Below are 25,192 nucleotides of genomic sequence, written 5' to 3'. Positions count from 1 at the left end.
CATAATTCCCTTTCCTCATTTAAGGTAAGATAACACGTATTTGGAACATTTAAATGTTCAGACTGGGATTCTAACTTGGTTCTCTTTTGTGACAGGTCGATATTACCACTGGAACAAGTAACTCACAACATAACGGATGAAACTCTTTGGTCATAATGTTATCGATATCTGAAAATTCTACTAGCTCAACGGCTAGCATAAAATAGATGAATATCATGTATAACTGATTTTGGGATGAAAACCATGATACAAGGTGGTCACAGTGGACAATAACAATTTTTTTTTATATAGAGATTATTAGATTCATAACTGGCATTTAGTTTATTGTTATGTTGACACAGGAAACGTTGTAGAAAATAGAGTAAACTCTGCAGACTTTGCAGGTACTTTAAACAGCATTGACGAGCTTAAAATAAAAACGGCTTGAAGCAGACATTGTGCTTTAAATTAGGAAATTTATGTGATGTTGTGCAAACATTTTCTGTTTTTGCATAAAGACAAAATTATAAACCTTGCGTCTTATGCTGCAAATTATATTAGCAGCAGAAAAGATGGATTGGTGGCGAATTGACAAGATACTGCCTGAATATGGTGATAATTTTAAGCCTTAACGAGAGAATTATTTAGCTTCTGATTGAGCTGCTAATATTGAAACAATATTACTATTTTAGTCAAGCTGGAAAATATTGTAAAATTAATCAACAAGAACTTTTTGTCACCATAATATAATTTTCTGATAAGATTTTCTTGCTAAATATGATTTTAGAATCCGCAATTTTAACACAGGATTTACCGATGAAATATGTAATCCAAGGCAATGGCAATGAGATTGTTCATAAATACGGCGATTTTATGTTGATTTGTATTTTCAAAGGAGCCCCTTTGATGTTCAGTTAAAAATACGAAAACTTATTTATGATACGACTGTGATTGTCTTATGTCATGCAATATTTGTGATAACATAAAAAGTTATAAACGATTGTGATATAAGTAAAAGTGACTGTTGTAATACTAGCAAAGTATGTAACTGTTGATTGGTCTCTTCGCTACTTGGAAGAGTAGTGTGGTAGTTATGGACTACCATAAAGCTCACTTTGCCCAAACATTCATGAATAAGTACACGCATGTTGCCCGGCATCTCTTTTTAATGTTTTTTTTTACCACAAATAAAAATAATGTCAATAATTCTGTGAGTTTTTGATGAAATGAAAACTAAATACTTTGTCTTGGACACTTAAGCGTTCAAGTTAGTAGTTCAAGGTAGTGATATATTCAAATATAAAAAATAAAGGAAATCAATAATTTAAACCAAACAAAAACGTATCCTATGTACGCAAGTAGTTTATGTTTTTGAATTTAACAGCTGTCATAATCTGTCTCTGATGCTATAACTTACGATCGCGCGTAAGACATAATAGTTGGGTTGTGTTTCGTTAGAAACTGTATATATTGTATTATTCCCGGCATGGAAAAACATATGCACAGTCTGGTGATATCTTTACTCCGGTTATATGTATGCACGTTGTGAGCCTTTTTTCTCACTGTCACAAAGCAACGAAGAAATATATTATTGGATTGAATATTCTAATTGCATCTAGCAATCTCTAACAAAATAACAATACAAATAAGAAAAATAATCAACTGAGATAAACTCACCGTATAAGATTTTCCTTCCTCGTGTATGGTTGTTTTGTTAGAGAACCGATCAGGATAGAGAATCTCTTCATTCAGTGTGTTGCCTCCAAACCTAAAGTCACAAGTATTGATTGACACAACGTCGGTACCTTCTCTGGCAACAACTCCACAAATGCAAGCTACTGTCCAACAGGTCTGCGTTTGAATCTGCACCTTTAATTTAGACGAAGAGAAATGTTCATTTAGTTAAGAGACTGAGAATTTTTAGAAAATGAAACTATTTGAATATTTTGTACCCAGGATTCATGATTCAAAGTTGCCTACTTTGATTATAGGCATACTATTTTATATATCTATACGCTCAGTTTTTAAATCCAAATATAGAGATATATTTTCTACTGAAATAATATTTTAACTGAAATAATACTTTTAACGGAAATAATGTTTCTTTATCATATTTATATACAAAATATATTCTATATGAAATTAATGTGGTTAGGTAGTGAATATAATAATGGGAAATGAAGTACAAGTTAAAATTACAATTATTGCCAATTTTTCATGATATATACTAAAGAAAATACTGAAATAGTCTATGAGGACGTAAGTTAATAAAGTTTTATTTGCTGACAAGCCTAATTATTTTGCACTGTGACCTAAATCTCCCATTCGCCATTTGACATTAACAGAAAGCAAAACCACTAATTATCCGACATCATATGCTTGTTTATACTGTTGTACGATACCATCATACCAACAAGGAGACATTTAAAATTATATCTCCGTTCATTTTAAGCTATCTTAAAATCAGAATGATTTCGTGTTGACGAATTTATAAAGATGCATATATACATTAACAGTTATGTATCAAAGATGGTTTTGTTGACATAAATGCATGTCAGAATACTATAATATGCAATATGTCACATGTTTAGTTAAGATGATCCCGGATATGTAGCACTGTTCCATATTCCGTTATTCACTAGGTATGTTCCCTAAAGTTCCGATTCCAAAATGGGGTCCAGAAATGTTTGATAATGCTAAATTTTCTTGTTCTATGTTTGTAAGTGAGGTTTGCTTACATATAATTTTGCAGTATGTTAAGCTTGCTATTGCTAATATATTGTATTGATTATTTTATTATTCAATGATAGTTTAATGTTTCTAATATCGCTGTAACTTTAATTTAAATGACTTCAAAACAAATCATAAATTGGTACAAACCTGGAATTCTGGGATATGTGGAGGGACAGCTTTCGTCTGAACCATGGTAAACATGCCTACGTGATACATGTCGTAATATCCAACATCAGTCCAACTGAAATGTTATGTTGAGATTGCTCTTGTAGTGTATATTTTCTCTCTTTGATTAAATAATGACACCCAATTGCGACATGCTGTCCTGTCATCAAATGATCGAAAAACCCACACTGGAAATATCATGGATATCGCATTGCAAGATAGTGCTCGTCATTAATTTGACATCATGTGATGCCACGGACCAGAAAAGCCTTCTTCTGAGTCACCAATTAATTAATGTGGTTTCCTTTCAGCAAAAATATTCTTAAATGTCTCTTTAAATTTTGAGCTTTTCCGAAAACTATCTTTAATTTGCTTGCTATAATTCCATAAAGTTACTTTATTACTTTGCGTAGTTTAGCATCTGAGTGAGTTATTCACTATTTCCCGTAAATTTGTCCACTTCTAGACTCTGTCTACACGTCTAAGCATTTATGGGATGAATTGTCGGATGCAAAGCATCGAAGCATTTGTAATGGCATATTATAATCTAATAACTTTAACAAACATTTTATAAGTATTACGTTCCATTGGACCTTGATCAGATTAGAGAAAAAATGTCAATCCGTAGCTGACAATAACAGTCTAATACTTCACGACGATTATTAATTTTACAAAAGGGCTTGCGTGACGTCGTTTTCACTCAACCTTAGTAACGTTGGCAAAAGTAGATTACTTAATGTATACATAAGTGGTATGGTAAATACTTAAAAGGCAATTCTAAAATTTAATGCATCATGGAAAAGCAAACCTTGTTCCAAATAATAAAGAGAAATAATCGACGTGTAAGTAACATAAAATATTGCAACACCCAGAAAGAAAGTTCACAAACAGTATACTAGTATAAGACCACACCGCACCTTCAATTTTGGATATTATTCCTACAGCGACTATCTCGGCGGACACGTTTTACGTTAAAGCCATAGTAAAATAGTTCCAAATATTAACCATTTTACTTTTTTTTAGTTTCATGCCTTGTTAAAGTCAATCTAATATAGGTCTTGAATGTAATTTAAACCGAATAAATTCTTCACAAAATGTGTTACTGTGTGGTTTTGCAACTTAGAACTACCTACGCTCATTGGAGTACTTCCTTTATCAAACTTTCAGTTTCCAAGGTACGTGGGTTTTGTACTATAAGCTCTTCAGTTTTGGAGGTAAGTAAATATTGCATTTAGTCTGCAATCCAATAATGTCTAAATGGAACTTATCTGTTTTGACAAGTACAATAAGTTATGAAGTTTCAATCCAAGAAAATATCACACGATGGGAAGCAGAAAACAATTTTTCAAATGTGAAATATTGTGAAGTTGTAATTTAATGCACTATTATATATCTTTGATAAATAAATAATAGCAAGAGTGCAGGAGACGAAGCTCAAAATAATAAGAACATGGTAGAACACATTTTGCCAAATCGGGGATATTATTTGAATCATACAAAACCCAGACAAGAATACATACCTAGACTTGGCTATTCCTGCGTTGTTTCTGTCAAATGTAAGAATATGGGGGTCGCCGAAGGCTATGCAGACAGCGGCTGGGCTATTTTTTGTTTGCACCTGCGATATATCAAATTCTGAATTATTCCAATTATTAATGTTATATAAAATTGTTATAGGTTATTACATATAATTACACTGGAATTAATATATAACCATGTTAAGTTTGAACAAAAAACATAGTATTTCCTTTTCTGCCTGCCAAACGATATTAGATATAACTGATTTTTAACTGATCTGTCTGGATCAGTGTGCTGATATCCGTCAGTCGTACCATTGTCAACACAGCCGTCAGTTATACCAGTGTCAACACGGCCGTCAGTCGTACCATTGTCAACACAGCCATCAGTCGTACCATTGTCAACACAGCCGTCAGAGGCAATTAAGGGCAAGGGGCAAGGTAAAGTTTTATCCCGGCAAATGTGACAGTATAATAAAATCAATGCTTTTTTAATGTACTGTGGTATATGTGAATTAGTTACAGGTTTCAATGCCATCATGGTAGGGTATCTTTTAAATTAATTAATAGCATGCAATCTTTACATATTTTTTTCGAAAATTAATTTGCACCAAATTGCAAATTCGATTTATAGTATATATTTTATATGGAATGGTGATGTAGGTGCAATGTTTGATTAGCTTATTTTAACACCTTTACCCAGCCAGTTGGGGATATATGGGGTGATGGAAAATCCCAGCTTTCCATATAAAATTAATAATATGAAGAACCAATATACATGTAAGTTAGCTGGGGTGTTTGAATTGCTGATCCCATCTACGTAGTTCTTGGAACGAACGTTCAGCCCACTGATGAATGTGTGATTTTCAAAATAAATTTAAGAAGTTTAGGCAATTTTATAGTGGGTCCTGGGCATTCCAATGGTTCTTCACCAACAATGCATGCATTATACCATTGTATTTTATATTCTTTGTAAAATATAGCTACAGATAATAATCGAAATGGCAGCTTATGCTTTCGAAGGCATTCGAACCAGAACAGTTATAAATATACCATTGTGTTCAAAAATATGTATATGGTAAGAAAGCCATTTGCAGTTAGAGCAGAATGGAACTCGGTGGGTGCTATAGATCCACACACAACTACACACAACTGGATTGAAAGAATCAGAGCAGCTAGTCTTTTCCTTTGCCTTCCGGTGTCATCCATATGGGTATCATTACGTTGTCGGAAAGATGTCTTTAATACCAACACTAGACTTAGATTATGCTCAGTTAACTATACTCTCACATCGTACCGACAGACCTATTCTTAGAATCTGCTAAAAGTACCCATAAATGTTGGGTACGGTAGGTGTCGCTCGCATGTTTTTATATCACCAGTACAATGGTTTGCAAATTTCTCGCCTAGAAGCAAACATCTGTTCTTTCTCACAGATTATATTTACTTAGTCGAAAATACAAAAAATAGGTAGTCGATCCATTTCATGTATTTAAGGTATTCACCGTGCGTGCATTTACTACACCTATCTCTGAAGTGAACCAAGTCCTAATAAATATCAGCATGAAAATAGTATATAGACCAATGATAGCGATACTATTTGTAATATAAATACCTGGACATATAAACACAATTGTAAGCTAGGATGTGTCTCAAATTAATTAAAGAACAACTAGATAATGAAAGGGACATAAATCAGTGTAACAGTTTGTTTAAAGCCTTTTTCGAAGCTTAGAAGATTACTTTTATAATTACTTTTCTAACTATTATTTTATTTGTACTGAGTTTATTTCCTTAATGATTGAAAGAAATGATACATCGTATGGTAATGTTGTACCTAAATAGACTTATAAAGAAATTTGAAAGTTATTCAGTGTCTTTTCAAAATAGATATTACACCATATGTACGATTTGTAGAGTTACTGGTCTTGAATTAACGGTGCATCTGACGTGTTTTTAAATGAGTTATGATGTGTATTTGCATTTATTAGAGCGTAGATTTATGGTCGTACAAACGTAGACTCTGACTGAGTTCGGTGTGTTTTCATTAATTTTATGGCACAAGCAGAATGAATAATTACTACATCAATTATTTCAAAGATTGCTGTATAGGAATATATCAATATTTAAACTGTGATTGGTATACGTAGGAGTAGTAGTTATTCTTACTTGAAATAAAACTGTATAAGTATTGTAAGGAGATTTGAGTGTGTATATTGGACCTTGTAAGGATGGTTGCCCATTAATCTGTGAGAGAAGTCGATTGCCTGAAGTTAGAGCGGCAGTAAAATAGAGTATGCCTCTTGTATTATTCATGTAGGAGGTTTTCTGGGTGCCAGGACAAGAGAAGCCCAAAGTTAGAAGCGAGAAGAAATAAAAGTGGAAAAGAAGGGTCGAAGAGGAAGAAAGGAGAAACATGCGAGTGCAGGAACGACCAGAGAGCAATCGACACTTACACAAATTGTAGATTTTCACATCATGTGCCAAATTGTTAAATGGAGATTGACCAATTAGTTCAAATGCTATGAAAATATGTTTGATTAGAGATTGAGAACTTGAGTTTACTATATTTATTAAATATTCTTTTTTTCATTTTATTTCTATCTAACATTTTATCTATGTTAAGTCTTGTGTTGTTATATTTGTTTTGAGTGTAAGCTTAAGGTGACTAGGGGCTCAAAATTTGAATGCATGCCTGTATTTCATATTATTTATAATACTGTCGCCGAGTCGTGATACTTAGCATAGTTATTAAAAGAAATATTAATGTACACATGCTTACAGATGGTAATAAATGTACAAGCTACCTACACTTCATAATACTTATAAAGCGAAATGTAAATATTGACTGTGTATGAATCATTTGCACTTATTTCACGTAACGCCTTATTTAGCAGCATTATTTTTAGTCAACGCAAAGAATTGTGCATACGAATTTCTTCTTGACAAAATCATTCACATTTATTTCCTATTTATACCAATGAGCGATTTACCAGAGTTTTCATAAGACGTTTGAGCGCGACAGTCATTTCTATTGACCTTAAGCAGGCTATATACAGCTAAGGAACGGTCTTTAGAAGTTACGCGAGTGTCTAGTTAGTTTCGTGACAGTAGTGCCTATACATTCTGACTTTAAATAAACATCCACAGTTTGTTCCCCATCACTAAGCCGGTGCCAGAATCAGATTTTGTAAACAAAATCACGTCATACATGAGTCACCTGATATACTGCAGTCACTTAGGTGGCGATTACAGTCGCGACCATACAATTTGTCACGTCTCCCTACACCGCATTCAGAGCAACCTCGTAAACATAGAGGATGTGTTGTCATACGCCAAAGTCCTACCCATAGGAATGACCGTAGCAACGACTTTGGTTTTTGGCATTTAGATAACATGTACAACAGACATAGCTCCAACCATTGATTTTATGATAGCCATACAACTGTTAATGGCAGCTTTGACTCTTCACTTACTAGATCATGACAAATCATGTATGCTGTTCTACACCAATGTAACGAAAATTTATTAGAAGTTGAAGTCTATTTGTCATGGTCGTAACCCATTTCTACTTAGTAACTCCTCTTCCATATTAAAGCATTATTTCTCTGCAATGCAAGGTTTTGGTATTTTCCTCTTGTATTACTTCTCATAGTTCCATAATCACTATTCATCGTCTCTTAAACATGCCTTAATAATCATTCTCATTTAATGCATTCAAAGTCTTTTACTGATCAAGTTATATACAACGATTCTCCCCTTGGTTTAAAGTTCGTGACTGGTGATCACATATTGTAAATCTTAATAACTGATATATTCTTTCACAAACTTGATGAACTTAAATACGTAACTCCACGTCTCATAGTATCGATTTCTTTGGTCTACACGAAACATTTGTAAACAAATGTATTGATGATTCCATATCACCACTGAATGTTACAATTTGAAGAGAAAAGACAGAGTACACTGAAACGACAGTGGGATAGTTGTTTATATGTCCAGTCGTTTCAAGTACACACTTCGATAAGATCTTGAAAGTTATACAGTAGAATCTGTATGGACCAAGATTTCCTTCTCTAAATCTAGACCCTATCTATTTCAGTTTATTGTCCCCTACAACTCGCTTACAACTTGCAATTAAACGTAACGTTCTTTTCACGCCTAATACAGAATACATCATGATGAAAACTTCAGCATAGCTCTTTTGAATCAAACTCATAAAAAGTGGGTAGACATGATTCTATCTCATAATTTTCCCCAGTTTGTTTAGGAAACCATCATGGGCAACCGAGTCAACAAGTAGTTTGGTTTGTCACATATACTCTACTCATCCACAGACCATATATGAAAAGTTGTTTTAGGGCATACATTTTCTTGGGATAACATCAGAGCACTCGATAGAGAGAATAATATCCCCAGGAGAAAAGTAATGGAAGCTATATAAATCATAGAGGGGAGCAAATGTTGAACCTGGATTCCGGATTGGAATTTGTACAAGGATTTTGTCAGGTGATCAACATTTAGTTGCTAATATGATTCTCCAGTCCAGAAGTCATTCCTTTGATGAAGACATTGTGAACAGGTCCAAAGCTAAGGAGTCAAAACTTATTTTTGCTTCAGAAAGATGTATTTGTTTGGTCTCATCCGTACTTATATTCCGAATTTATGGTATCAATATTTTCCTCTTCTGTTGCAGTTTTAATTGAATTATATCATCCTCTGTTAGTTTATGCGTTATTTTCGTCAGCTTTCTAAGAAAGTTTACTAGTTTTAACTCATGTATATAGTGTCTACATTGTAAGCATTTTATGAGGACCATACTGAAGATTAGTTGTAATGATATATATATATATCTGTCATCGTCTTAAAATCAAGTCGTTATTGTTGTTATTATTATTATTTAAACTAGATTAGATGAAAGACAAAACTTCACCACAATTTAATGACAGATAAAGCTAGATATAGCTGTCGCCAACGCTCGACTTAATTATCTCTGTTTCACATGTACAAGCATGTACCATGAGACTATTGAATCCGGACCAACAAGGTAGAATAGCTCCTTGTTACATATCGGCCGCTACCAACATGATTCTCTTCATGAATCCATATATGAATCAAAGGAACAATACTGCTATTATAAAGGATTGAAAAAGTAGCATAAAACTCGTGAAGACGTACACGCAGTTGTAATAGTAGTTACAGCAGTGGTATTAGTAGCATTAGTTGCTGTTGTTATTGATGTTGCTGTTGTTTGTGATGGTCGTAATAGATAATGACTGTAATAAAATGTTGAATCCCCATTTAATTGCAGCCCAAAGGAAAATATGATCTCACGTACCTGCAGACGTGGAGGAACGTAGCTTCCATTCAAGATTGCATTGACGCCGGATGAGGTAAACGGTTCAGGCTGAAGGTACCCAGTTTTGTTATCATTAACGAAATCCTTGTCTGCTTCTACATGTGTAATAGCTTCGGCAGTTTTTTTGGTGTCGTCCTAGTCATTATAAGACAACGTAATGTTACACTCTGGAATCGTAGCGTTTTCTGTTCAATAAAATTTTATATAATGACAAATTAAGCTGTTCCTTGTGAGATAAATAGACAAGAAACGAGCATGTACATAAATAGGAGTTTTGACCATCTTTGTCTCAAAGTTGTGCTTTTCCAGTGGTAAATATGCCATAAAGACTTTAAAATTACATATCATTTGTAACACCTGGTAATGAAGCGTTCAAGTTTCACCACAGAAGCCGCATATTTATTTAAAGCCGCCTTCCTTTGAAATAAAGGCATTGCTGATTTTGGACTAAATGAAAAATAATGACAAATAATTTGCAAAAGGTCATATCACAGACAAGGAAGCACAGGGAAAATCCCATATAGCATCGGACATGTTACCCGCACATTTTAATTGCGCCAGGTTCAGCATAGTTCATGCAACTAGAAACAACCCACCGACAATAAACTCGAGTATTGACAAAGCTAAGTGTACACAAGGTCCTCGCACTGCCAGTGCCACTATGAAACTGTTTGCTTCCGAATTAAAACTTTTTTCCTAAAAAGGTAATATTGACCCGAGTGAGACATCAGAATAATCAGTTAAATACAGCATATGTTTAAAATCTGGGGGAAAGCTAGTCGAAGTTACAAACTCCTCAGTCAATATTCGTTTAAGCTGCGTAAACGGGATGTCGATGTTATAAATAGTCCTTTGAAATAGGAGCTAGAAAGACACAATCATTATTTTTCAGTTGGTTTTGGTAGGGAATGCAGCTCTAACAGACACTGTTGGTGGGGTAGAATGGGCTGGGGACATTTTTTTAAACCAGCTATCAACTGTCTGTCTGTCTGTCTATCTATCTATCTTTGTAATGATACTGGACTACAAAATGTGAATGAGCAATCTAGCTCTGAAATATCAATGCCGACTAGGAACAGTGGGATATTTTTTATTGAACGGTCTACAATGTTCTCATATTCATATACACGCTTTTTAGACATTTTAGTGTCTAAGGACTCTCTACCTTTAGACATTAAGGTGAATATGATATCTATTTTGTTTAACAAAGACGCTCTAGACTTTTGTGACTTTTCAGGTTTCTTCGCTTCAATTGGTGAACAATTTTGATAATGGAGTAAGCTAATGTAGTTTTCAAGCAAAACCTCGAATTTAACGTTATCATCAGATTCCAGAACTACGATGAAGGAGCTAACAAACCCACTATGACACATCGTATTATATATGTACCTGTGCTCAAATCAAGTCAGATAAGAAATGTGCTAATTGGTAGCATGTCTCTGAACTGTCATCCGACTCGCATTATAAAATACTACGAAGGTTATTGAACCACTTACTTACGCCGTTTCGATAAAATTTGAAACATTCATGAGATATATTCCAGGGTTAAAGACTAATTTAAACTATAAAGAGCTACATTACGAACATGCACAAGGAGTAATGGTGATAATCAAACAATCACTTACGAGCCTCGAAATACATTTATACTATTTTGGTTGGTATGGTATTTTAATTACAAAGCATCTAAACTTTGTCTTACCTGCATGCAGGTGCAATGAATAGACACACTCTTGGACTCGATCACTGCACGAAGCGCATGCAATTGGAACTGTTGACACCAACTTTAGTTCAGTCGGTGCTCTCGCCTTCTCGTCCAATTCAAGATGATCCGGATCAAACTACAATAATTATAATATGGCAATGATAATGGATCAATACGAAATTGAGAAACAGAATAATTATAAATATCGTGGATCTAACAGTACAATAATGGGCATTTTCCAATAAACCAATCCTCATCTTTGTCAATTAAAAGTGTTGACTTGTGTGCAGTTTAATGGTTCGTATGCTTGTGTAGAAAACAACAGCAACTACGATGATTTGCTCCATCTTTAAACAGGTTATCATGACATATATTTGCTTATATGATGCACCCGTGTGCGATATCATGCAAACATGCAAAGGAGTGTATTGTACATGTATGATAAATGAGAGCTAAAAGCAATCTAATGAATTTGGTTTGTACACTACATTTTGTACCAGGTTCGTCGATAACCGAATTAATGCAAACAGAGGTGACATTTATATTTTTTAAAGATAATTTTTAAAAGAACTATCTCAATGCATACGGAGAGACAAACATCTGTTGAAAGTCGGTGTAAGTTGATATGGGGTGTACGTTGTATTAGTGTAACTGTATTGGGTGTTTCCAGGAGGAATTATTAGATAAATAAAACATTTGATGTGAAACGGGATAATGTACCTTGATCTCCATCCGGTAGTGATCGGTACTGATATAAAACGGACTTTTCGCATCTGGGGAACTTAGATAATAAGAGCGAGCACTGCAGCTTAACTGTAAGTGAATTTATTGAATAGCATGAAACAAACATTTACACTTATTACATACGATAATGTGTCATAACTAAAATAACAAATACGTATTATATACCACTTTGTGTCATATCTAAGACAAATTATTAAATAGGAATATGCTTCATATTTGACAAAAGAAATTATTACATACCATTGTGTGTTATATCAAGAAGAACAAATAACAACGTATTTTCAAGTCTGATAAACTGAATTGACGAGATCACTGCTACACAGATTTTTAGGTACTAAAAGGGATGGTCTTTCCTCCCCTTCTGCAAAGTTATTTGAATACAGATTTAGACACTAAAACGGATGGTCTGTTTTCCCTTCAGCAAAGTAATTTGAGTACAGATTCTGCAAAATGTAATACAACATTCTTTTTACGATGTTGTTGGATTTGTTCTTTTGTTTCCTTTACCTTTTGAAAAGACTGTTTACCTTTTTGAACAACTGAATAAAAATTAGAGACGGATTATGTTTCAAAGGCTAAAACTCTTGTAATACAAAACCATTTTGTCAACATCAAAAGAAAAATTAGATGTTCATTATTGTTGTCTTTCAAACTATATTCGACGGCCGTCATATAGGATATATTTATCAAATATTCAAATTAAACTTTGAGCGTTTTAGGCATAAACCGAAATCGCTTTGTGTTGAATATATGTGGCAAAAGCCAAAGAATTCGGCTGACAATTTGAATATTTGTCCAAGTACATTTCCACTAAAGCCCGATTTTCATGAACACGTGTGACAATTCCACTTTTTGGATATAAGAATTGCTAAACAACTATACGAAATAACCATTTAAATAAGTCTCATTTGGAATATTTGCAATACATCCAATGGGGGCTTATAATATACCGTTCTCAATTGTCGATGCGTGGATTGTCTGCATAAACAATATCTGACATTTAATTATTTAACTTTGTCTCTAAAAAAGAGTTTTGAATCTGAAGGAACCCAAGCACCATGTAAAACACACTGACTGTTATACATAATTAAACAGGTTAGAAAGTTGTCGTGCCTTCAAAGCGGAAATGGAAGACACGCTACTCGTAACGGCACCCACCGCCTTGCATTTTTATCTACAGCGCTCTTATACACTCGGACATGTACTCATTCCAGAGTAAGAATGAGAGAAGGTATAAAGAAATGATTTGATATGCACGGGAATGAACTTAATATGCAAGCAAAAATTAACAATCAGTTAAATGCACAAAACCCGCTGGATTTCTGCTTAGATATGCACGATATATATATATATATATATATATATATATATATATATATATATATATATATATATATATATATTACGATTAGGTTCTTTACTAAGTCGACATTATTATTATTATTATTATTATTATTATTATTGTTATTATTATATGCTCATTTTTTCCCCGTTAAATTTTCATTGTCAGAATCGTGCAGTATTACCCGCGCGCCAATACACATATAGCATTCACGTGCATAAAGGAACTACTTTCTATTGTAAACAAAGAATGGACGCAGACGGCAGCACTTTTGATTTGTAAACAAATCATGTACACTCGCGTAAGAGGCTCTTTTCGTTGTCGTTGTATAAATTTGTTTCTGAATGAACTAAAACAAATGTTTCTTGGACTGCAACATACCAGTGCAACATACCAGCTGCTTTGGCATATTCCACGTTGATACAATGTTTCAGATTTAGGCTAGCTACAATATACAACAGACACAAGAAATGGTCCTTACAAATAACATACAAGTGACAAGTCATATACTGTCTTCTTTAGCTGGTGATGAAAATGGCAAAAAATATACTTACAGTTTTACATCCTGAATTTCCACAAAATGTACTTTCTTAGTTCTGCAAATCCGAATTACATGAGCGATGTCATATGTTCTCAATCTTGATTACACATTTCGAAATTGTACTGTAATTTAGATGATAAGTACAATTACATCCTCCTTACTGCACTCAAAATGAAATAAGAATTAAATTCCATACCGTCTTTTTGATAATTGCAATTGAAAGACTTAATATTTTTCCCACATTATGATTTCAAACATTCAGTGACAGAAACAGAAACACATTTACAGACTCAACACGCTTCTTCCTAGCTTCTTCAATCCCATGTATTTCATATAGAATTCTCACATACAAATCCAGTTCATAGTCACGAAATTTCGTAGAATCGAAAAAAAATAATACCAAAATCTATTCATTCCAGATCAAATGAAAAAGTTGTTGCAATGCACATTCATTCACAATATGACTCCAAATTTCAATTTTAACTAGACACGCCATTTTCTTTCGAAAGTTATATCGAGTGCGCGACTAAGTTCAAATTTATTTGGTCGGAGTTATGTGCGTAGTAATAAAGTTGTTGTTGTGGAATGATGAATATCCGCTTGTGTATTTAGTTTGAATACGGCATACATTCATTTACGTTGTTTCTTGTAGTGTATTTTATTTATATAATTAAGCCTTAGGTAGAATAAGAAAATGAGCATATAATAAAAAGGTTACTGCATTTGTATGGGAAAATATGAACTCGTTTTGTCGGATTGATATACTGCACTCCCAAGGTCGTGCAGTATTCCATCCAAAAATCTCGTTCATATTTTCCCATACAAATGCCGTAACTATAATTATTATTTCACATTAATTCCGTGATAACTATTAAATAACCAAATCTCTTTAAGTGAATTCACGATATTTCCTTAACAGCTATTATTGAAATCAAACTGAATATTTCGAGCACTGTAATTCCAATGAATGAATAAATTAAATAAATGAAGTCCTCTTAATATAAGTGAATAACTTCCAAGACGGTGGTACTATTAAGAATGTCTACAGCGTTTCAAGAAATCACGCGAGACAGATAACATAATGTATATTATCGCACATAAAATCTGCAGCCTTGATTAGGCTGCATGAAACTAAAAGCTGCACAAAAGAATCAATCTTCACAGATCTCATTGGATGACAAAGCAGCTGGAAAGAAGTCTAGTTGCAGAACACTTCTCTTCCCCTGGGAAAGCCTTGCATTTATTTCAACCAATTCTTGACACCCGTCATCCACACACCAATATATATATATAACTATCTGCAATTTGTACGTGTAGTAAGTATGCAGAAAATATACTGACGTATATACAGCATCGTTTTACCTCATGACCCATCGCAGTTTGCAACTGATTGACGTGAATACTGGCTTCTCTTTCAAACCCAAAGATATTGGTGGTTACGTTAATTGGTTTCCCATCGAGTAACCATTTGATTTCAAAAGCCACGTTTGCATCAATAGGATTCAAGTAACTGACTCGACACGTGAAGTAGAAATCGGTGTATCTATTGCCGTCTGAACAGAATCCAGATCTAAATGGTCCCAATAGAGTTGGGTTCCCGGTCATTGCGGGGAAAGATGCTGAAACGAGATGAAAAGTATGTATGCTTGCACGCACGCACGCACGTACGTATGTATGTACGTACGTATGTACATATATATATATATATATATATATATATATATATATATATATATATATATATATATATATATATATATATATATATATATATATATATATATGTTTGCATGTATATGTAATTTAATTGTTTGTTATTTTTTATATATTTTAGTCCATTACATGCTATTGCAATGTAATATTGTTTACTGGATTTGATATTGTCCAGAATAGGGTTCTGTTCTGACTGATGGTTTAAATTTTTAATTTTTATTTTTGATGTAAACAGCTAATAATAGAAACATTCTATCTAGTTGTTGGCCTTGTTTCAAATTCAGTAAAGTTTTAGTAAACAACTACTTTTTTATCTCAGAGTAAGAAACATTAAGTTGAGGCAAGATCATACCTGGACTACGTGATAATTATCATGTAACAAACTTCTATTTTACTAGAAGGATGCTCCCCATCCGGGAATCTGTTTTGCGTTTTAGTTAGTCTTATAACTGATGCTATGAAAATAATTCTATCAGGTGGGCTTTTTAACACTTGAAACGTCAAGTTGTTTTATGTTGTGTCCAGTTTGAGTTGAATTTTTATTTTCTTCATATTATTGAATTTCAAGTGATTAATTTCCCTGGAAATATAAAAGTGCTCTGATAATACTTGGACAAAGACATTTAGTGGAATTTATACCGAATTCAAAAACTGGAATAATATTTTATGTGATTCGCAAGAGACTTGAAATACCTGCACTTTGAAGGCAATTGCAGACGTCATCACCTTCCATCTTGAATTTCATCGGGATTTGAACTGAGATTCACTTAGAACATTTCATTGATAGGACTTGTACTTTAATTCTTGGATTATTTTTGGATCTAATTCGTAGAACCGAAAGGTTTTTGTTCTTATTTTTCACTTTGGTGTCTAGGGAAATAAATTATTTGTTAAATTTTGCAAAGCTTGTTGTCTTCACTCTTTTATGTTACCTTTTTTAAAGAGCATATGTTCGTATGTATGTATGTATGTATGTATGCATGTATGCATGGATGGATGGATGGATGTATGCATGCGTTTATACATGCACGCACGTATGTATAAAGCCATTCTTTATGGTTGCATATAGAGTACACACTAGTACACAAGAATTGGAATAAGTTAATAAATCGGAAACCAAAGTCAGGATGGGAAGACGGTACAATATAAGATGCGGTAGGTGAAGAATCTGAAAGTGCGATTAAGAACTTAGTTGGAAGATCAAGAACGTAGTGTATATAATGTCATGGTCAATACGAGCCTTGTTTAACAAGTTTTACAGTGTGTCGGCAAACTATTTAAATAGTTCGTCGACTAAGTAGTTCATGGAGTCAAAGATGAGTTCTGTAAATGTTATGGAACTTCACATAATTGCGAAGTTTCCAGTGGAAGCAACATACATCTAACATAGTCCGATATCAACGTGATTCTCCAAAACTCTTTTATGAGCTAGAACTATTATAAACATGTAATTTTTATGCAACTGGTCAGTTTATGGAATGGCTTACTGACCAGACAAATCAGGCTTATTGATAATTAAATTTAAAAACACATTATATGTATCATGCATTATATCATGAGAAAACCTACGTTTTCGAAATAAAGAGTCTTTGTGATCAAAGTGTAATTGTCCAATGATTAGCGCTCAAAAACACCAGTCATCCACCAGAGAGTGATTACGCAAACCTGTCAGAGCGCCTACGTATCACTCAGTACTTAGTACATTCTTAAATCATGATTCATAAGGTTTATACAAGAATCACAGCCAAGCCAAAACACCTTACACTAATAAAATATCAAGTTTGTATTTTGTCATAGACGATTCAGTTAGACGAATATAAAAAAAGTCGATAATGATAATATTATTTAGAGTTGACAGATTTCCAGTAAAAAAGAAGATTGACTTAACTGTATATCTTTACAGCATGTTCGTGGTGGTTGGTGATTAGAAAAGAACGTTTAGTGCAATGGTTTGATTTAACTGTGGGTATTCTTCACGTGGAAATAATTTGTCCTTAATTACATATATCTAAGCAAGCAAATACATTCTTAGAACACCATATCTTCATGCATGCAGCAGGCGATCTTAACCAGTTTGTTTAATGGATGGCCATTAGACATGTTTTTGAGACTGGTAATCGGATATGGACATATTCTTAGCTCGTGGGTGTTTTAACTATAAAGAAATAAATCTAGCTGGACGGGCGCGGGTGAACGCTGGTATATTAGGATTTTAGCACCGTCGATTCCAGCAAGCTTTCTCCTTTTTATTTCGTTGTTGTAATTTTTATATTGTAAAAAATAGGAAGTCTGTCACCTTCAACTTGAGGAAAGTGTGCTCAACTGACAAATATACCTTCGTGCTCAAAAGTAAAAAAGAGAATGCATTCTATGAATAAACATTTGATAAAATAAAATCATATACATATATACATAGAAAGATTTTGAATCACCTACCTACACATCCTGGCTGGTAGCCTGATGGTGATGATGTGCCAAATGGACAAGGATCCCCTTTTCCTGTATTTAAACAAATAAAAACCATGAACCTTACAATGTACATTAAGCATACTCCATATTCTAAAATAACATTTCTTTAACACTGCACTGGTCATTGGAGACTTTATTTTTCAAAATTAAGAACGATTGCGATTATGGAACAAGGTTTTCTTTGAAATTTGTAATGTGTGACAGGATGAAACCAACTTCATCCAGATTGTAATTTGCCATGTAAATGCCTTCTCAGGGAACAGGAAAACCACTGGTCCTCTCGTTCTGACCGGGTTCAAATTGACTGGGTTGAGTAAAACGTTGCTGCATATGGAATCTATGTTTGGGTTTGGACCGAGACAAGGAAATCCCAGTCAAGGGGTTACATTATTTGTCTCCCTACGAGGCTTGCCGATGGGGGTGGGTGGATACATATAATGTAAACTCGCTACTGGAATTTCCTTGTCTCGATCCAAACTCCAACGTAGATTCTTTTTTTCCACCCAATAATTTCATTTAAAGTAAACAAGAACTTCTCACTTGTGCAATATAGTTCACGCGCAAATGTTTACATGCAGTGCATTAGTACAAATATGTTAATGAGGGCTGTGGTGTGACCGTGTCATCCGAAGTATTCAGTTTTTATGCCTGAGCCCAAAAAAATAACAACATAAAATGTTCCATATTATTGATGTATTATCACATTTAATATATGGATGTTATATGAAATTAACAATAAATAGTTAATATTTATTACAAGAAAATGTTTCATTTTCATCAGTTCCAATTTAGAAAATAATATTGTAAATAATAAAACTAAAGTGGGTCCACACCTTTGTTGTATTTTATAGGCAATTATTAAAACAAACAGTTACATAGAGCATGAGTGTCCGTGATTGGGTTATTCACGGGTAATTAGTGATCTGTGTCACTATCGTATATAACTTCCTTTTCTTTGGAGGAGGTGGAACTCTTTGTGACATACTTGTGTTGTCCTTAATATTGATTTTAAAATTACCCCTGTGTTTTAAAGACCCTCCAAATACGGACCATAGCGGATAACCATGTGTTAAACTTTCTTTGAAAATTTATTTTTCTGTCTTGGAAATATGGCAAGTGCTGCCGTGAAATTTGCTTATGGATTAATGTGTTGACGGATAGATGATTCCTTCTGGCTGGTAAGTGCATTATTTGTCATTAAATATTATTGGTATATTTTTTATTCACCTGGGGCACAATGGAGATGCTTAACAAAATTAGAATAAAGCATGTTTGACATAATACATTTCTGACTGTTACTAAGTTTTCTGTAGCTGTTAAGAGAGTTGGGAGGTTATGAAGTGTATAGGTCTATAGTCTATGTACACGGATCAGTGTTTTCTGTCATAGTTCATTTCACACTGCATTGAGAATTTTATCCTATCTGTAGCAATCATTTTTCAGGTCAGCGAAGTATTTCAAACTAGTTACGTAGCTGTAGCTACATTTAATGAGCTGACCTTAAAATGTATTGAGCTAGGCATGCACATAGAATAAAATAAAACCATGCTGTGTTGAACGAACTAGCATAATACCAAAAAGTTTGACATCGTATGCGTGTGTGTCTTTGTCTCTCTCGAAATGTTTTTGTATGGTGTGTTCTCTAAGATGGATTTACCTCAAGTTACTATGTTTTTGTTATATCCTTGTTGTTGTTATTGTTTGATTTTAGAACAACTACGTCAGGCACAGCAGAAGAAAACAAGGGTTTCTTTTTTTAAAAGTATTTCTGAGCGCGTGGACACCTTGACTGAGACGACTGGTCTGAGATGTCTAGACGGAGATAAGAAATGTAAGGTTAACAAAACAGCTAGACTTCTCTGTCGAATGGGCGAGAAATACTCGTTCCCGGCCGAGTCGATGCAGATTCGCACCTTGACAATAAATCTGAGTGAATTGTCTACCCATAATAAGCGTTAAAGTTCAACATCACTAAAACATTTAGCGCATTGTCAATTATAGAAAATTTGTGCTTAATTTACCTACTAGTTGTCATTTTACAACATGCCGCAAAGGGATCTAATTTCGTTTTTTCTTAATACAGGAACGCGATGTCAGTTTGGTAATAAAATGGATACAAATGATGAACATATTATACTGCAGTTTCACTTCTAGCCCTCTACTTCTTAAAGGTGTTCGCATTTTGAATGAAAATTGTCAGTAATTTAGGCGTCATATTACTGTTCATAAAGTTTCCATTTCAACGAGCTATCACGCATCTTTATGAGTTAGTCCGGTGAAAGTTAAGAAGATAGAGAATACCAATTGTTTTGTTAATTTTCTTATGTTAAGAAGACAGAGAATATCAATTGTTTAATGAATTTTCTTATGTTAAGAAGACAGAGAATAGCAATTGTTTTGTGAATTTTCTTCTGTTAAGAAGACAGAGAGTACCAATTGTTTTGTGATTTTTCTTTTGGGCAGACACTTGCTCAGGTCGCGTGCATTTTTTAAGACTAAAGCTTTTCTACATTATCACGCCAAAGGAAGACGTGGACAGATATTTGTGTGAGTATGTAATTATTTTTACTGGAGAAATGTCGCCAACTTCATTCAAATTTATTTGAAATAACTCACCCGACCAATATGGATAATTCAGTAAATTGGTGGACATTAAGATTGTTGTAATTATTTTAAATGCAATTTACGAACATATTTTGTGGAAAGTAATTATATACCTGTACATACCTGTGAAAAGTAATTATATACCTGTATAAAGACCTTCTACATGATTGGTCTGGTGTAACAATGAATTGAAAAACTCCACAGACTTGAAAACACAGGTAGTCTGTGGCAAGCGTAAACGTATACAACGAGACAAAAAGCATAACATTCTGTCACTTTTATTAGTTCCACAGATTGCCTGTGTGATAACAGCTTGCGAGAGGGATATACATATTTCTGAATGGACACCAGAAAGGGGTTGTTGCTGTGGACCATCAAGAGCAGTTTGTGGGGGGAGGATATCAGGGGTCGGTAAAGTTACTGTTTTTATAGTTTAAGTTTAAAATTGATAGAGAGTGTGAGAAATTATATCAGAGTAGCTATATTAGAGCTAACTGTTATCGATGTATGGACAGTGCAATTTAGTTTTACGTGTAAATAAGGAATATAAAATATGACATGAGCCTTGTTACACTTTGCAAAATTTGATGCAGAAGATTCCGGATTATTAAAACCATGTATTAACATTTGAATTTAAATACCTGCTTTTTCCCATAAGTTCACATGAGACAGTTCGAATAATACATCCTGTTTACAAACCAAGAGAACACGTTTTAGCAATTACCACATTTTTCTCATTCACAGCCATCTGTAGTCCACCTTAAGAGAACCTGGCAGAGCGTGTTTATATCAGGAACATAAATGGGTGTGGATGCGTGTGTGCATCATGTTTATTGCTTTTTGTACAAATGAAGTATATCAACTGGCCAAGCTTTAGCGTGAAGGGCTTTTAGAATTAAGATTTTTCTTTTTCTTTTTCAAAAAGACACCTGTTTAATTACGTCTTTACATTAGTTTTTGGTATAAAGCGCTCTCCGTTACGGATCACTGCCACCTCACCTCTGTCTGCGTGGGTTCGAGTCTCGGATTCGGCCAACGTGGGTACGTGAGAAAGCTTGCCAGTAGCTTCTCTCGAGGGTTGGTGGTTCTTTCTGCGGATTTCCCGGGTTCTTCCTCCACCATTAATACTGGCCGCCATGTGTAGCCTATCGTGTGCTGAAAAATGGCGTTAAACCCAACAACAACAACAACAACATCATTCTTTGTGATTTTTCAAACTTAATGTCTTCTTGAAAATTTAAATAAGCGTTTTCATGATATATAAATTACAAAAAGGCGTAAAAGAAATTATTTAATTTTACGAATACGTTGGCATCAAAGATAGACCTTTCATATCAGCGAGGGAAAACGGTTTTTAATACCTCGCAAAACGAGTGGTCACTCTGCAACAAAACTGATGCATTTTCAAGCTCGTAAGTGTTTGAGCTAAAGTTGGAAAACTCCCATACCAAATCTCCAAAAGTCCTTTTATCATTTATTTATTTATTTTAAATTATGGACACACATTTCATGTAGCCCGTGACTTTTAATTTTAAATTATTGCGGCATCTTTTTTAATTTAAGTCTTTGATCAAGTTAAGGTTTCAAAGGTTAAACGTAAATGCCACATGTATAACTTTATACTAAAGCATTTGTTACTGTGGAAACCGCCTTGTTCGTGACATTTATATCTTATGCTATTGGTCAGTCTAATATCAACGTGGCTCTTCCATAGAATATATATACTTGTTTTACCCACCTGAACAATAAGCAAAGCTGCACCCTTGCACATGGGAAAGTCTGTACACGAAAAAACTCCCACAATGTTTGACGGTGATAGTTCCGACTTCGTAGCCACAGCAGTAGGCTCCGAAACCTGTATTGGCACACGCCTTTCCTGTAGCTTCTTGTCCCTGCTTGTCAGGATGTTTACCCATAAACCAGATTGGATCATGGGTTCCGCAGTGATATCGGTCTATGCATTTTTCAGGCATCATTCCATCTAGATGGATACATACAGATTTGCATCGTTTATACATACTTGTATATACATCCATACTCAAATGACGAGTTGTTGATTTAATACAATTAATACATGGGGATTCTAGAATCAATCATTCAGATTTGTAAATATTGTATTCATCAGCCATGAACTATGGCGGCTGTTACAGTTATATAAAATGTTCATGAGTTCTCAAAAGTTTCAAATAAACGAGAACATCCTGGTATCGAGATCTTTTGAATTTCAATAGATATTTTGGGCCCATCATTAAATAGGGACACCATTATTAAGAGCGGAACAAAATAATTAAGTTTCTAAAAGTGCTGAATTTAAGTTGACTGTCATATATATATATATATATATATAGAGAGAGAGAGAGAGAGAGAGAGAGAGAGAGAGAGAGAAGTGAGTTTGCTGCATTTTGGGGGAAATAATTGAATACGTGGTTTTATAAAATAACAAGGATGACATAAAGAATGAGCCATTTTCCCCACAAATTGTATCTAATTCATAATGGCAACGATCTTTTTAAAAACAAGTATGACAAGGTAAATTATCCATATCAAAAAGACGCTTTCTGTTGATAATCGGTATGTTGGTCAGGTTTGTGAACATCATCAATATTAGTCTACTCCCGCTAGCTGACAAAAACAAAATACATTAAACATATGTGTATATTTTGTATGTTTAAATGTACTTTGATTTTATTTGTAGCCAGTTGCCAACACTTACACAATTGCAATTGAAAAAGTGGTACTTAAATGCATTTTATATAAAATTAGGTCAGAAAAAGAATTGATCCGTCTCCTGCAAATATGTAGATTTCTTATGCATAAATATTTGTTTAAAATTAATATTGATCGTAATGAAATATGTAACGCGCAGATTACTAAATATAAAAGGGTAAAAAAAAATAGAAGCCATCCGACGAATGCAGACTCATGTAAAACTAGTTCATTCAAACATTATTTCCAACGAGATGTGCTGAAGCGTCGGCACAGGAAGAGAAAATTGGTTTAATTAAACTCAGTTTGGAGTGCCTCGTTAGACAGCGAAATCAAGTTGGTTACTTATTCCTTATTCCCGATTCAATAAGGAATAAGTAACCACTTACTTATTCCCGATTCGAATATTTTCACATACATTTGAATACTTATTCCTTATTCACACCGAGTTTTTTTTTATTTATTCATTATTCCCAATTCAGTGTGTAATTGGTTACCGCTTAGTTAATGCAGATGAAAGCGTTTTAGGGCATGCATTGGTGTAATCCTAACCTGACTGGAGAAATGCGAGTGCTATATAAAACTGAATATAGAGAGTTCAGGGACTATATGTAGAAATGGTTTAGGATATTGATAGGAATACGTGTTTAGTAATTTTGATACAGGATTAATTAGGTGTGTTAGGCATTTGGTCGTGTCTTGTGATGCATGGCGTTAAGTATTAGTATTTGGGTTCGAAAAGCTTAATAATGACTCAAGTAAAAGGGAAACCACAAAAAACCACACAAGTGTGAAATTTGAGATTCTCTTGTGTGATCGTCATGTCCTTAGAGGAGAATTATGTGGAGCATTTACGAATTTAAGAAGCCTTCAGTTGACATGACTATTGTCTTGAAGTCCTTGGAACTGGGGAACTTAGCATACTTGTAACCGATTTCCAGAAATTGGGGTTATAAAGGGGAGTGGAGGGCGGGTAAAGCACATGACGCAAGAAGATTATATCTTACTTATACAGTTTGGTCGTTAAGTATCATCTTTAAAGAGATTTGACAAGGACCCTTCTTGAGATGTTATCTCTAGAGGATAGTGTAGTAACGAAAGAAGTCCTGAGAAATTTCGTTGAGCCGATTTCGAGAAATCAGCTGGATGACGGAGGTCTCGTACGACACATACCGTAAGATTATAACATAGACCCTTCTTTGACATTTTATCTCTAGGGGATAGAGGTCCATCCACGAAAAATGACCTGACGAATTTCGTCGAGAGGAAACAGCATAATAAGGGACGCCCTATAGATACCTGGTATTACCCCCCCCCCCGAAAAAACCCAACAAAATCAACAACACGCAAATATTAATATACTGTATCGATAGTTTGTACTAATTGAACACCGGCTAAGAGGATTTTGATTTCAACGTCTCCAGCATATTATCTAACTAGGTACACGTTCTAACAGTAGAAAAAGTTTGTTTTTTGTAAATTCGTCGAGGCGATTTCGAGAAATCTACTCTTAGATGAAGGTCGAGTAAGACACATGCCGTGAGAACATTATATCTTTATACAGTTTTGACATGGAACCTTCTTTTATATTTTATCTCGAGGGGATAGAGTCACTCTC

General features: G+C 34.2%; 1 protein-coding gene across 1 annotated transcript in view; it reads right to left on the bottom strand.

The window, feature by feature from the left end:
• Window positions 1-4,397: 4,397 nt before the first annotated feature.
• The window catches only part of LOC149798892 (von Willebrand factor D and EGF domain-containing protein-like), a 36,957-nt gene continuing 16,162 nt past the window's right edge, over window positions 4,398-25,192 (bottom strand). The window contains exons 3-9 of the mRNA XM_089956990.1: window positions 22,607-22,849; window positions 18,232-18,294; window positions 15,445-15,701; window positions 12,176-12,268; window positions 11,453-11,591; window positions 9,733-9,938; window positions 4,398-4,495 (exon numbers count right to left, since the gene is read on the bottom strand). Of these exons, the coding sequence (XP_089813116.1) occupies window positions 9,889-9,938; window positions 11,453-11,591; window positions 12,176-12,268; window positions 15,445-15,701; window positions 18,232-18,294; window positions 22,607-22,849 (845 nt within the window). The 3' untranslated portion in view covers window positions 4,398-4,495; window positions 9,733-9,888. The remainder of the gene's footprint in view (window positions 4,496-9,732; window positions 9,939-11,452; window positions 11,592-12,175; window positions 12,269-15,444; window positions 15,702-18,231; window positions 18,295-22,606; window positions 22,850-25,192) is intronic.

Source organism: Sinohyriopsis cumingii, chromosome 5, assembly GCF_028554795.1.
Source record: "Sinohyriopsis cumingii isolate HCF-2022 chromosome 5, ASM2855479v2, whole genome shotgun sequence".
Lineage (NCBI taxonomy): Eukaryota > Metazoa > Mollusca > Bivalvia > Unionida > Unionidae > Sinohyriopsis > Sinohyriopsis cumingii.
The sequence above is the reverse complement of the archived record's forward strand: the minus strand, read 5'-3'. Positions and strand labels throughout refer to the sequence as shown.